Source organism: Nestor notabilis, unplaced genomic scaffold (assembly GCF_000696875.1).
Source record: "Nestor notabilis isolate BGI_N333 unplaced genomic scaffold, ASM69687v1 scaffold31315, whole genome shotgun sequence".
NCBI lineage: Eukaryota > Metazoa > Chordata > Aves > Psittaciformes > Psittacidae > Nestor > Nestor notabilis.
In genome coordinates, this window is record NW_009931147.1 from 7,595 (window position 1) to 22,301 (window position 14,707).

Below are 14,707 nucleotides of genomic sequence, written 5' to 3' on the forward strand. Positions count from 1 at the left end.
AGGATTTGAAGTCATTACACGAGTGAGTGTGTAAATACATATGATGTGGATGCATTGACTCTTCTTAGGCACACCTTTAAAGGAATGATAGGACTTGAAGCTTGGCGAGTTATAACGTTTATGCTTGGTCATTGCAGTGTATGCGGCCCTACTGTTTGTTCACAAGAGAAGATTGTCAGCTACATCTAGAATGTGTCATATTTATGCCTGCAAATAGGAGGTTTGCTTTGAAAGAAAGTTTGTCATTGCCGAAATGGGGATTATCATTACACAGAGTCACTACCTTGAAAAATTACCCATTTCATATTTAGCGTTTCCTCTGTGGTCAGCTAGAGCTATGTTATGTAAAATTGGGATATGGATGTTAATAACCAACTTCCTTGGCTAATCATTTTAACATTTCGGTTTGCTTTAAGAGGACTAAAAAGATTAAAACAAAGTATTTAATTGGATGATTAATGTCTAGGCTGTATGAATGTACAGATTTATGTATGACTTGAACCAAAGCTACATGAACTTGTAATGGGATTATGAATCACTTTAGGCTGCTAATAGTGTCTTTTTACAGACAGGTGGAAAAGATTTTCTTGAATGCTTGTGATTACTATTTAAGCAGCTTACATGTTTTTAGAGCGTTAAACTGGATTGCATGTTGGTGGGGTTTTTTTCTGAAGTTCAAAATAGTGTTAATAACTTAGCAGTAGCTGTATGAACTATGTGATTCTAAGAGCTTGCTGCCTAGCAGTTAATCAGTTAATTTATTAATGAGATAAGGTATAATGAATGCTACATACTGAAAATAATACTATATGTCATAATCTGGTAAATGCCTTAGTTTTCTAAAGAGTTAAAACACAAATTGACTTGGTGGTCGCCCTTACCAAAATACTTTTTAGAAAGTAAGGAATTACTTTATGATGAATTTGCTGTGCTTAAACATGCAGTTTGGGAACTGAGAGAGAGTAACCCCAAACTGTGAAACTTTAGTGGGTGTTAGGAGTTCTGAAAGCACATACAGTCTTGGGTTTATTTTTATTTTTTAAGGGCAGTGTACGTAAATTGATCTTTCAGTCACGCTGCAGTCTGTGTGAGCATAGCATCTCTGAACCCAAGCTGGTTTTCTGTTCTCTCTTAAGATGAGCTAGTGTGTATCAGTAATGTGCTTTTGAAGTGAAGCTTCCTATTGTCCTTGTTTGCTGTGTTGCATGTACCTAGTTGCATAGAGACTTTTAGTCCATGGGAAGCTAGCTCAGAGGTGTTTGTGGGGGCAGAGGTTATTTAAAACACATATATACATTCTCCTCCAAAATCTGAAATCTTAGTATGTATACCCAGGCACTCAGCATGGGGTGTCTTGCTTTAAAAATCTGCTTTATTGGTCCATACTACTTGCTAATGTGGACACGATCATAGATCCTTAGAGTCGCCAACTGAGGTATGCACATGTGAAAATGTAGTTGCACTCAATATGAGATACTGACAAGCTCAGTACTATTTGTGCAGTTGTTTAAAACTACTGAAGCACTTCAGTGGGATTCATACATTGTACTTGCATGTGTTTCAGATTGATCTAGGAAAACAGCCTGAAGTTAGTAGAAGAGAGCCTGTGTCGGCTGAAGAATGGGCTAAGAATATGGATGCTGAAGGAAGAATTTTAAATGTCGCCTACATAAAGCAGTCTATATTCAAAGGGGTAACTTCTTTTTTTCTAAACTCAGCAACACCTATGGCTTGATTCCAGTCCCCTTTTCTGTCCTTCCCAAACCATGGTTATGTTGTTTTCATTACACTTGTAATGCTTCATGCAGGACTTTGAGCCTGAGCCAGTTAGTATTGTTGGAGAGACTTCATAAAGCATGATCTGATCAAATACCTCAACAGTCTTGCAACCATGCAAAGTGCTCTACAAGGAGAGAGATCTGTGTGGCTGGGTAAAGTGAAAGAGTTGAAAACACAAAAGCTTAATTTACAAAGAAGAGAAACTGAAGCGCTTTTCAGGAAGACACCAGTGCTTCAGTGTCAGGAAATCAGGTTTATTTTTTAGTTGAACTGAGGGGTTTTGTAATATGAATGTGAATTCAGTCTCAGTGTTGGAAACCTGAAAACTTTAGTTATAGTGAGGAATCAAGCTGGCCTTGGACTGGTAAACTGGGGAGAGTGATAGCAAAAGTGCCTTATTCTCATGACTAAACTGCAGGAGTTGAAAGAAACCCTTTGGATGAGCGAGATGTAATTCAGCTAGTACATTTTCATCATCTGCAAATGATGAGCATTACTTGCAAGCTTTCTGTCAAATAGCATCCTTGAGTGGGCACTAGTATTTTTGACTGCTTGGAAGATTCATCTGCATGTTGGCTGTGTCTTGTTAGGTGAAAATATTTGAGCAAATATATAAAAGGAAGTCTAGTCCTCGAGATCAGTTTGTGGCAAGACCAGAAGTTTGGCAGTTAAGCAGCATGATGTTTAAATATATAAATTTTAAAGGTACTTTTTTGCTTCTTGAAGTCTGTGGTGCCTGTAAGGTTTTTGTTTCCAGCAGTGAAGCAAAAATGTAGGAAGAAAAGTCTTTTGTAGAAAGTTTCTTTTTTATCTTCTAAGAATCCAGTGTTTCTGCAGTTTTGTGCTTAATCATACTCTCTTCCTCCCGTTTCCTCCAAGTGTGGTACCTAGTTAGTAGATAAGATTTGGCTGCAATGTGAAAAGGAAGCTTAATTATAAAAATTCTAAGTTGTTACTTTAAGAAGTGTTGTATCACTTTAGGAATGTTTTCTCACAAAATCAAAATAGTGTTTTTGTTAATGTTTCATAATAATTTTTCCCTAGGGTCTCTGCCATACTTTGAGAAAAGAGGCGTGGAAATTTCTTTTGGGCTATTTTCCTTGGAATAGCACTAAAGAAGAGAGAGCAAATCTGCAAAAAAGGAAAACGTGAGTACAGTGGGGCACTTTTTTTATTTTGACAAAAAAGATTTCAAAGCTGCTTTTTTACTTGAGGCATGTAGTGAAATAGAAAGGGTTTTGGAAACTTGAAAGACAGCTGCTAAAGACTGTTGAATGCAAAGAAGCATGTGAAACTTTCTTAAAAATGATTGTTACACAAAAGTAAAAATACTATGTAAAGTGTTATCCCATTTATGCCAGAGAACAAATGGAACGAATGAATGCTTAAATGAAAAAGAAATGTAGTAATTGAGCATGTTTTGGTCTCAAAATTATCTTTTCTTCTTCAGGGATGAATATTTCAGGATGAAACTGCAGTGGAAATCTGTCAGTGAGGAACAGGAAAAACGAAATTCAAGATTGAGAGATTACCGGAGTCTTATAGGTAAATTCAGATTTAGAACCAGACCTAACTGTACAAACTCGCACACTCTTACAATTCAATATAAAGTTGAAAAAATGTAAGCTTTGAGTAACCTGTATGAAGAGGCACTAAAAGTTAACATGTTGCTGTCCCAGAGGCGTCTTAACTTTATGTACTTAATACTAAAACTTTCTCTACCAGAGTCATTCAGAGCTTTCCATGTCAGTGTTACAGAATGGCTGGATTTTTTAACTTCTTTCACTTAGTAACAAAAGGCTCTTTATTTCATGTTACTTCCTGATGTAATTTTACTGGGAATGTCATTAAAATAATGACATAGAGTAAGAATGTGAAAATGCATCTGTCCATATTTTAAAGTTTATTATAGGGATTTGTATATGCGCATTCTGAATTGTGGGGGTTTATACCTACTTCTAAAGATTTCATCAAGTTCTGCTATTAGCAGTTTGTATCTTCAGATCTTTGCGGTAGTGAGATTTGGACACCAACGTTTAGGATTGCTAGATAGTTATTTCAGGAGACAGGGTAAGATTGTTTTTGTGTTATTCTGAGTTGTGGACGAAACTTATTTCAGCCAGCTATTCAATAGGCAAGCTGAAAGGGTTGAGAGAGTCTGATCTTAGTAGGTCAGTCTTAGAGAGTGTTTATATTAATAGTTTTGTTTCTGTTGAAGAAATTTTGTTCCTTTTAAAGTGTTTGAAATGTAAAGGACAGTATTAGGCTTATGTTGTGAAGTAGATCCAAAACTACAAATTACTACTTTTATTAAAGCACACTCAAAATTCAAAATTTCAAAATTTTGCTTATTTCAATAGATCAAATTTGAATTTCACATTATTCAGGAGTATGCTGTGTGCTTGGTATGTTTGAGGCATGAGAACTGCCTGATGGAACAGGCAGTTTCAGCTCATTTAGTTATGAGTTTACAAGAATTTATAAATATGCTGTTTTGAAATATCACAGTGTCTCTGAGCTGATCATTTGTTAACTTCCCTACTATGGCTTATACTGCATCACATAAGTATTCATAAATGGCACTTCACAGCGAACTCAGAAAAAATTGTTCTTAATCTGTGTAGGTGTAAAACATTTTCACTGAATTATAATCAGGAAGCTTTCCATAACAAGTATTAACAAATAAAGAAGGGCAAAAAGCTTTAAAATCTGTTTATAAGCAAATCCTTTTATTGCAGACAGGAAGGATTTTCTTTCTTTTAAAATATTCTTTATTTTGAAATGCCAGTTATGCAGTTGTCTTAACACTTCAAAGCTTTGCAGCATTGTTTGAGGAAAAAAGTAGCAGCTTAAAAATCATTCTGAATTCATTTGATGCTGGCTTTGTGGGATTTGCTTTGAAAATGTTTTAAAATCTGGACTGTTTCCTTAGAAAAAGATGTAAACAGAACAGATCGAACAAATAAATTCTATGAAGGTGAAGATAATCCAGGATTGATTTTACTTCATGATATTTTGATGACCTATTGCATGTATGACTTTGACTTAGGTAAGTTTTGTTCCTCTGAATGTTAAAGCCTTTTTAGTTTCTGATATGGAGCTTTGATTATGTTAAGGCCTGTTAATACAGTTCAACTTTTTTCGATTACAATGCTTTTTGTAACTGTCAAGATATATATTTAATAATGTAGATAACTTTATTCAGTTTCTCATCCTGTTTCTTTCTCCCCTCTATCAGATGCTTATCATGGGTATCTGAATTCATCAGCTGAGGTGGGATTGGGAATTAAGTGACAGTTTGTCTTCACCATAGTTCTATTGCTGGTTGTGGGTTTTTGTTGTTGTTTATTTGTATTTTAGAATTGAAGCAGATTTGCTTTTCAGAGTTTTATATGGGTTTGAGTCTCTGGAGCTTGAGTGTTACATCCGTTTTTATGACTGATATATCAATAAAAATGATAAACCAGCTGCCACTGCTGTAATTAAAGCTTAGTGTACTGAAACAGCTGTTTGTAAACGTGGATGTTTACAATACTTCAGAAGCTGGTTCTTGAGGAGTACACTTAGCAATCTGTCAAATTACGCTTTAGTGTACACATCTGTTGAAGAAGGAAGAGCATATTAGGCTTTGCTGTAATTACAGGGTATATGAGATACATAGAGCTCCTGTTAATTGTCTGGGGATGATAGCTGGTTCTCCCCTCCACTCCTGGCATGACATTTGGCTGTTTTGTACTTTTTTTGGTGTGTATTGTGTCTCAGAAAAGTGTTGGAGTTTTAAAAGCTCATTTTGTGCCAGATTTTTAAGGCAAAAAGTTGGAACAAATGTTTGATTGCTAGTAAACTTGCTGCAAAAACATAGTACTTGTCAGCTTTTGTCCTTTCTGTCAAGTCTGTAGAGGAACTAGATCTTTTGGCATGAAAAAGAAGGGGAAAACTGATTTAGACTGTTTAAACACGTAGCTCTGTGTTAATGCAGCTCAACCTGCATTAACACAGTGATACATAAGTGAAATTAAAGCATGTTCACCACCCACTTTTAAGCGCATTGTATAGATGGCTTACATGTATGCAGTGGATAAGTATTCCGTTTTATAAACAAACAAGTATAATGGAAATATAGTATGTTTGACACTGTATCTGTCCCAGGCATCTAAGCTACTCAAACATCAGTACAATGCTGCACTTAATCCTTCAATAGCAGCTGTAGAGAGGTTTAAATAATGCCACAAACTGCCAGATAGGAAAGAGAACAGCTGTTAATACTGCATTTGTCTGAATGAATAATAAAATCTGCATTAATAAAACTGGTTTTATTCTTTAAGAGGCTTTTAAACCGTTTTGAACAGAATTTTCTCTACATTTGTTTTTAATTGGCTATTAGTATTTAATGTGTGGGGAATAAAACATTGTTTTTTCTTTTGACCTTTTAATTGCTTACTGTTCCTTGTTGTATTTTTCTCCTCACACCTGCTCCATAATCTCACAGTCATTGATTCTAATCCTCTTTTCCATTATTCAGTTATAATTACATCATTAAGAAATGGAATCAGCAAACTGAGAAATGTCATGCTGAACCAACCACTGATGAGAGACATAGACATAAATCATGTTCTCCCTTACTTAAGAAGATCTGCAGCAATAGGGCAGTAGATAAGCTGACTTGAGCATCAGTGGTGTGGTAGTTGGAAGAGTCAGGAGGAAGGGGTAAAATGAGCTCTAAAAACCATTGTCCCCTACTCTTCTTAATTGGGCTGTTAATTACAAACAAGGGAGCTGGAAAATTATTAAAAAGCTATAAAATTTTGAAAATGTTTTGTATACAACTAAAATTTTCTAGCTATTTGTAACATTGATGTGCTCTAAAAATGGACATTTTACTCTCCAGTTTAACGTAAGCTTTTCTTCAAAGGCCATGTGAGTGTGTTTTAGGGCATATGAACTTGATTCACAGTTTCTAGACGCAGAAACCGTAAGGCACTTCCTTGAATCAGGTCTGGATATGTTTCTTTCATGCATCTCACAAACAATACTCTACTATTAATCCCCTTCCTAAGTTTGATAGGTAGTAGGCTTTCTTTATTGTTAGCTGCTTGGTTGGATAGATGGTCTTGAGCTTTGGTGTATGTAAAATATCATCCAAGCAGAACAGTCCCGACTTCTCTAAATACAGGAATCCTTCAAGCATATTCAGTGCCAGAAAAAAGAAATGCTAAGTGCAAAACTTTCTTCATAAAAGCTATTGTACCATATGTTTTCGTGGGATTGAAACTCATCATCTCTTCTTCTATTTGAAAAGAAAATCTTCAGTTGGGGGCGGGGGGAAGTGGGAAGACATTAATAGTTTATAAATGTCTAGAGGAAAGTGACCAATTCAGATGGAAAGGTGAATAAATACGAGTCTGTATTTGTGATGGTACAAAGTATATATTTAATTTCCTTAAAAATATCAATATATGCTCCTGAGCTCCAAATGGGAACTTTTTAAACTAAAATTCTATTCTGATGTTAGCTCAGTTTGTATATATTTTAACAACTCCAAACCCAATGTTTTATGTTCTCTGTAGATTGGCACAATCGGCTGCTAAATCTTGTTATATCTGCTGGATGTTGGTGGTTATTAATACAAAAACTTGTTTACTGGTGGTTGAGCTGGAAAATTACCGTATCTGTACAAACTTGGAATGCTAACGTTTGTTTCACTCAGTCATTCAACACCTTGAAAAATTACTGTTTAACTGCTGAATTTAACTAAATACCTATTTGCCTTTTTTCCCCTTTTTCTTCATCAAGGTTATGTTCAGGGGATGAGTGACTTGCTATCACCTGTCTTGTATGTTATGGAGAATGAAGTAGATGCCTTTTGGTGCTTTGTATCGTACATGGATCAAATGGTAAAAAAAGGCTTTTTTTAGCCCACTCGAACATATAAGCTGCAGATAGCATTTGGAGTTCATTTTATTTCATATATTTCATCGGGAATTTTTTTTTTTTCAATTCTTTTAAAGCAGTCATGTTTGAAGTTATGTTTTCTTTGATTGATACAAGTTATGGTGGGTTTGTGATACTATTACTGTGTAATGCAGACGAATTCAGCTCCTTGGAAATTCCAAAATAACTCAGAGCCGTCACAGACAAATTTGTATTAATCAAGGGTCCTCTTGCAGGACTTTGTTGAGGATAAGGGTTCCCTGTCACACCTGCCTTTTGGCATTTGTTAAATGCAATTTAGATTTTCCACAAACTGAAGCTTTTATGAATTGCACATGTGGCAAAAGAGCATGTGAATGGTATGAGAATACCAAAAAGAAGTTACCTTTTGTTTTGAGTGCAGTGATGCTGCTTGGAGGTATAGAGCATAGGCTGATATAAAATCATCACTTATTACATACAAATGTGTTATCAAAGAAACATGGTTCATTGCATTAGTTAAACCTTCAGTAAAAGGCAGACATTTCACTAGGTAGAAGTACAGTTAAATGTCCATGTTATATACCTAAAGGATGAGAACCATGGTTACAATAACAAAACTTTTTTTAAATTAAGAATAGCTGTAAATATCAAAGTTGTCATTGAGTTAAAAAAAATGACAGTGCTAATATTTTATTCCATCCAGCATCAGAATTTTGAAGAACAGATGCAGGGGATGAAGACACAACTAATTCAGCTGAGTACTTTGCTTCGTTTACTAGACAGTGGATTTTGCAGTTATTTAGGTAGGTGTAGTATTCATGCACAATAACTGAAACAATTTACTGCATTCTGTATGCACTGGTGTCCTTGCCAGTCTTTAAACATAATTCCAATGGTAATGTATGAATACAGGGGTTATACATTAATAACACCTAAAGGATTTCAGTAATTGCTCCGTGCCTGTTGAAAAACAGGGTCACCTTGTTACTGATGTTAAAAATATGCCATCCTCCAACAAGAATCTTTGATTCTAAAAAGTGTCTCCCATCCTAAAAATCAGTGGTATGATTGTGTACCTGTAAAGTGTGGTTTGTTGTTTGGGTTTTTTTCCCTGTTGTCTTAACCAAATTTATTGTTTATGAAATGTAACACTTTTACTCCTAGAATCTCAAGACTCAGGCTACCTATATTTTTGCTTCCGATGGCTTCTTATCAGATTTAAAAGGGAATTTAGCTTTCAAGATATTCTTCGACTCTGGGAGGTAAGAAGATGTTTTATCACACAAACTCTAGCAGTCTTTGGACTTTGGAACAAAAAGCATGGATCATTCTACAAAGTGATTAATACTCTACTAGGTTTTCAACTGATTCCATGCAATGAGCTGAGGACAAACTAGCGTATGTTACATCTTTTTAGCCAAAACAGCAGCTTGGGAACTTAGTGAAAAATACTTCTAAGAGTTGGTGGGGATAGATTGCCTTTTTTAGAAGGTTTGTACAGGATCCTTCAGATGAGGGTCTGAAGTGAAAGTAGTATGTGGAGCATATCAGTTAACTTTGACTACAAAACAGCTTATGCTAGAAGAAATAGTATTTATGTGTGTCTGATTAATTCTTTGATATTGGTAGTACTTCATAGATTCAGTAGAATTAAGGACTGGCAGGGTAGTTTTTGTGTTAGCCAAAACCATAAAGAGGATGTCAGAAGGTCCAGTTAATCTTGATTATGAGGCCTCAAGATGCCAAGTAACACGATGTAAAACATCAAAATGTGGAAGTTCCTATAATTCCAGGTTAATGAGATCTTTTTTTTTTGATTTAGGTAGTCTTGTAATCAGATGGAGTAATTAAGGGGAACTAATATTTCTACTGAACATTCTTTAATTCTTTGTTCCAAGAAAATTGAGAAGCGTGTTAACGGTACAGGTTCATTGTCTAAGATGCATTTAATAAGAGCACAACATCCACTGAAAACTCCCAAACCAGAGAATAAATGTTCAGATGAATGGAAGGAGTATTTTCTAGGACATAACATCACATTGAGTTGTGTTGGGGAACAGAAGGGTAATGAAAAGGTCAGGACTGAGATACATAAAGTTTGTACTATAATGAAAAATAATGTTGATACTTTTATTCTTTTTTTCCACTAATGAAAAAGGACTCGCGTAAAAAGGAGGACCAGTATTTAAAACTGTCTAAAGTAAATCTTTTTTAGCTTTTTATCATCCTTTGGTGGAATTTACTGTCACAGAGTAATGAGGTGGTATTTTAACTGAAGAGGACTTAAAAAGTTTATGAATAACATTCATAAATAAGGGAACCAAAGTGTACAAAACTGAAAGAATCCTTTTATTCCAAGGTATAAACAATAATGATTTTGGAGGGATAAAATATTGCCCATCTCATTTTCCCTCCTCAGTGTGTTATGTTGTTGTCTTACTATTTTTTTAAAGACTAATTTTTCTTTTTAAATTGATGACAGTGGTATTTTTATTTATAGTTTGTAGTCCCAGGCTAGCATGTTTTTATCACCTCTGCTTTAATGCGTGTGTACATCTGCATACAGAAACACACTGTATTTCTAGTTCATAAGTATTTTTTTCTGTCTTAGGAAGATGATGGAAACCTATAGATATACGGATAGTCTTGTAGATTCCTTCTAGTATGTCATAATGTGTGTTTACAAATATTCTGTTTCTTTGCTAGGAGACATGGAATGAGAAAGAGGATAACTCGTTTTTCTTTTTAAAACAAGCTAATTAAGGAATGATGTTTATGTTTTTATGTGAAAGCTAGTGTTATCTGTGTCACAGTTGGAAGCCCAGCTTCAGTTATGAATAGGAAACTTGTTTATAGCTATGCAGCTTCAGTGGTATCAGTGGGTGTGTATGTGGGATTTCCACAGGCAAGCTGTAGGCATAGGAGAGAGAGCATTTTGCCTTTGTAACCAACACAGAGAAATTAGCAGCTTTGAGGGTATTCCAGTCTGAGCAAAGTTCATGTGCTTTTCTGTGGTAGCACATGAATTGAGGGAACCCATTTGAAGGTAGTGTTACCTTACAATATATTCACTTGCAAAGTTCTGGGACTCCTGGGGCATTTTTGGCCTAATCTATGAATATCAGGGCTGTTCTTTTGGATCTCCATTTCTGTCCTTGAACTACTAGAGTAGCAGTGGATACTTCTTGCCTGCTCCCACCAGCTTCATGACTTCCAGTGTTTTATCTCAAAAAAAGGAACAAAGAAGATTCTTCTGTAGACTGGTTATTAGACATGCACATTAGATGTGAGGTAGCAGTCCCCATCAGCTGGAGTAGAGGCTAAACCCAAGCCACATTCACTTACTGAGCAAGAGCCATAATCAGACTGTGGTAGAAAATGTGGGTGATTAAATCATTGCTTCATGGTGCAGCAGTGCACATGCTAGAGAGGTGGCATTCCACCTTGTGTGCATAAGTTGAGACACATTATGTTTGCAGTTATTTGCAATGCTATATGCAACACCTTTTTTTTGGCCTCTGTGGGACCAAAAGCTAATGTGTCTGCAGTAAGTCAGAAAGTAACACCCACCCACCCACCTGCAAGTACATATGTTTGGGTTCTTGTAGTGAGGGGATTGGGAACAATTTTAGCACCTTTTTTATAACCCTTAGAACCTTCTGGAGGGATTGCTGATCATGACATACTTCTACCAATTCACATGTAATGCAGACACACTAAACCACAAGTAATTTGCTAGTTTTAATTACTTCTGTGTAGTTGGTAATTTTGAGTAGGAGAATTTCACATGAGCTGAGGCAGAACGCACACATTCACAAGACTGCAAGCTCAGGCAGTTTAATAGCATTATAGTGGACAGCCTGGCAGACACAGAAATCTTGAAGAACCAGAGAAGCATTTGATGACTTTGACTAATTTTGGTCACTAATTGGCCAAAAGAAAAATTTCGAATAATTGTACAAATATTTAGTTGCCTTCAAAGTTAGGTTGTTGTTAGTTAGGCCCACTTGACTGGAGGGCTTATTTTCCAAGAACTACTTTCCAGAGGAAAAGCATAAGCATTTCAAAAGTGGTTTTCATATCTTAACAGGTCATGTGGACAGAACTGCCTTGCCAGAATTTTCATCTTCTCCTTTGTTGTGCTATCTTAGAATCTGAAAAACAGCAAATAATGGACAAGCACTATGGCTTTAATGAAATATTAAAGGTACTGAATTCTTATGCATTGTTTAAATATCAAGTAACTTTTTGGAGTTAATGCAATATGTTTGTATTTCCTGCTGGTGTGAGGAAAAAGTGAAGATTTGATGTAGATGGATGTATCATCTGAAGGGTTAAATGTGAACTGAATGTCTATCCTCCGTGCTTTCAAAGTAATTTATTTGATGTCTGTATTTAGGGATAAGATCATTGACAGATCTCCCTTTCAGACTACTTAGTATGCTTTATCTTAATTTTTGCCTTTTCTTCCATAATCTTATTTGTTAACTCTTTGAAAATGTGAGCCTGAGGTACCTAAGAGGGCCAGATAGTTTGTCACATTTAGAAGTACTATGGATTCCTCTTGCAGGTCTTGGTGTGAGCCAGCTGCTGCATACTGCATCTGTCAGTACCCATTTGTCAAAGCAAATGAAGCATGTTTAGCATTTCGTAGCTTAAGGGGCAGGCTTATAAAGTGATACTTAATAGCAGTGCAGTACAGTATTAGTGTATTTCACAATAACACATATTTACCATTTATCACATTTTTACTATTCTTTGTGAATATATTTTTAGCATATCAATGAACTGTCTATGAAAATTGATGTGGAATATATACTCTGCAAGGCAGAAGCAATTTCTATGCAGATGATGAATTGCAAGGTAAAGATATTTTGAATGTATCTACTGTGAGCATTTAAAGGCTGTAAAAGTATGAAGTTGGCTGTAAGTACACATGTATGACTTACAAAATAACTAATGACTGGGTATGATAAAGAATGTGCTGTATCTTTACAGCACTTCTATTTTAGAAGTCTGTAAGCAAAAAGGATTAATTTTATGGAGTAACATTGTTCACTGCGGAAGAGCAGAATTGTGCCTTTTGATTGTGATTGTGTAACTCCTCCTAGTTAACCTCAGTACAAGTAATTCGATCTTCAGCGTGCTCAAGAAAAATGAGGTGAAAGGTGCATTGCACTGAAAGCATACCAGGCTTATTAGGCAGAAACTGATGGTTCACTCAGAAAAACTAATTTTATTAACATCAAGTGTAATTACAATAGTTGTTTAGACTTTTGATTTTGTAATGAAGAATATATTGTTAATCAGGAATTGATTCCTCAGCCTGTCTCCTTTGCTGTTTTTTTTTGAAAACAGATGCAGGAAATGGTAACTTTAGTGGAACTAATGATGAGAGAGATGCTTTCAGTACAGCTAAATTCAGATGAATGATTACTTACTAGGGGTGGGCATGGGTCGGGGGGACCTTGCTGTTAATTTTTTTTTTAACAGTGTTTTATAGTACTTCTTGGGTTTTTTTCCTGCTTTCTAGGAATTGCCTCAAGCAGTTAGTGAGATCCTAGGGATGGAAAGCAGTTCTGTAACACCCGATTCGGATACCGGAGAAGATGAAAGCGGAGCCATGTTGAATTGTCCAACGTCATTATATCAGAGTATCTCAACACCTGTAATTGCTGCCAACGGTTCGAGAGACAGCACTCAACAGATGTCTGAGACACAGAGCCTGACACCTGCGTAATCACTGTTGGTTGCATTGAAGAAAGACTTTTACTGAGCACGTTTTTTTTGAAGCACTTGAGAGATGGATATTTAAATTTGGTGTTGATTAAGCTTTAAGGTTGGAAAGAAAATCTGTACTGTAATGCTCTCTCATTAAAGCTTTACAACATGACTCAACTATTTTTGTAGTTTCTTCTACCAAAATAGCCTTTTGTTTTCAATAACATTCCTTAATATTTTTGTAGCCAAGTGCATTTTTCTTTTTGCTGGTGAACTGGAAACGGATGGTGATCAACAGTGATGAATTTGGAAATTCTGCATTTGCTGAGCTTTCACACGTACTGATCTGAGGCAGTGTGAGCTCTGTGTCTGGAGCAGATTCACAATAGGAGCTCAAGCTGCTGTACAAAATTTTCAAGCTGAAGAGATGCTGATGTGTTAAAGAAGGATCATTTTGTAAATGAATGGGGTTTCCCTGTCTCAAATGTTTACAAAAATACTTCTAAGTATTTGTTGCTGGTTGAATGTAGATTTGAAATGGACATTTATACTTACACAGTTTAATGTCCAAAACCTGAATTTTGTGTACTTGGGAGTGGATGAACAGTATATTTTTACATTAACATATCTTCACTTTATATATGCATATATATATTTACACACATACACACACTATATACATAAATGTTTGTGAATACTAAAAAGGATAGTCATATTTTCAATATCTGAATAAACTTGACTGTTCATTCATATGAATCAGTTTGACCAAATTAATGCAAAAAAATTGGGCTCTTTTTCAAAACTTTTCTAACTGAAGGTAACTTTCATGTGAATACATTCAGTCCTACACTTGAGATAATTTTGCAATTGATTTCTTTCAAACTTTACTAATGTTTGTCTTTGCTAATATATTAACTGATCAATTAACTACTTACACTGTTTTTATGGCAAGATTATTTGGAGAATTAATAAGCAGATTATTGAAAAACAAACAAACCACAAACCAAACCAGAAATTGCAATTAACATGAATGCGTTTTTTTTTTTTGTACATGCAAAAGGCAATGTGAGTTTATTCAATGCCATGCTGATGTCCTTTGACGTTATGTGAAATTTAACATAACTGATTCAGTGTATTTGATATTTGGTAACAATTGTACATATATAAAATAAAAATAAAAGTTGATTTAGTGTTTTTAATTAAATCCTATTTAGAGAAAAAAATCTAGTTGTCTGATTGTTGATATAAGAACATGAGATAGAGGGGATAGCTAACAACAATTAGTCCGTTGATA

The 14,707-nt window shown here is 35.3% G+C and overlaps 1 protein-coding gene across 1 annotated transcript in view; it reads left to right on the forward strand.

Annotated features, from left to right (window-relative positions):
- The window catches only part of TBC1D15 (TBC1 domain family, member 15), a gene marked incomplete at its 5' end in the record, with an annotated part of 21,987 nt that extends 7,586 nt beyond the window's left edge, over nucleotides 1–14,401 (forward strand). The window contains 11 exons of the mRNA XM_010015748.1: nucleotides 1–22; nucleotides 1,565–1,693; nucleotides 2,824–2,927; nucleotides 3,230–3,324; nucleotides 4,712–4,828; nucleotides 7,573–7,673; nucleotides 8,396–8,495; nucleotides 8,857–8,954; nucleotides 11,783–11,899; nucleotides 12,469–12,555; nucleotides 13,226–14,401. The exon at nucleotides 1–22 is cut by the window's left edge and continues 200 nt beyond it. Coding sequence (XP_010014050.1) covers nucleotides 1–22; nucleotides 1,565–1,693; nucleotides 2,824–2,927; nucleotides 3,230–3,324; nucleotides 4,712–4,828; nucleotides 7,573–7,673; nucleotides 8,396–8,495; nucleotides 8,857–8,954; nucleotides 11,783–11,899; nucleotides 12,469–12,555; nucleotides 13,226–13,432 — 1,177 coding nt within the window. The remainder of the gene's footprint in view (nucleotides 23–1,564; nucleotides 1,694–2,823; nucleotides 2,928–3,229; nucleotides 3,325–4,711; nucleotides 4,829–7,572; nucleotides 7,674–8,395; nucleotides 8,496–8,856; nucleotides 8,955–11,782; nucleotides 11,900–12,468; nucleotides 12,556–13,225) is intronic.
- Nucleotides 14,402–14,707: the final 306 nt, after the last annotated feature.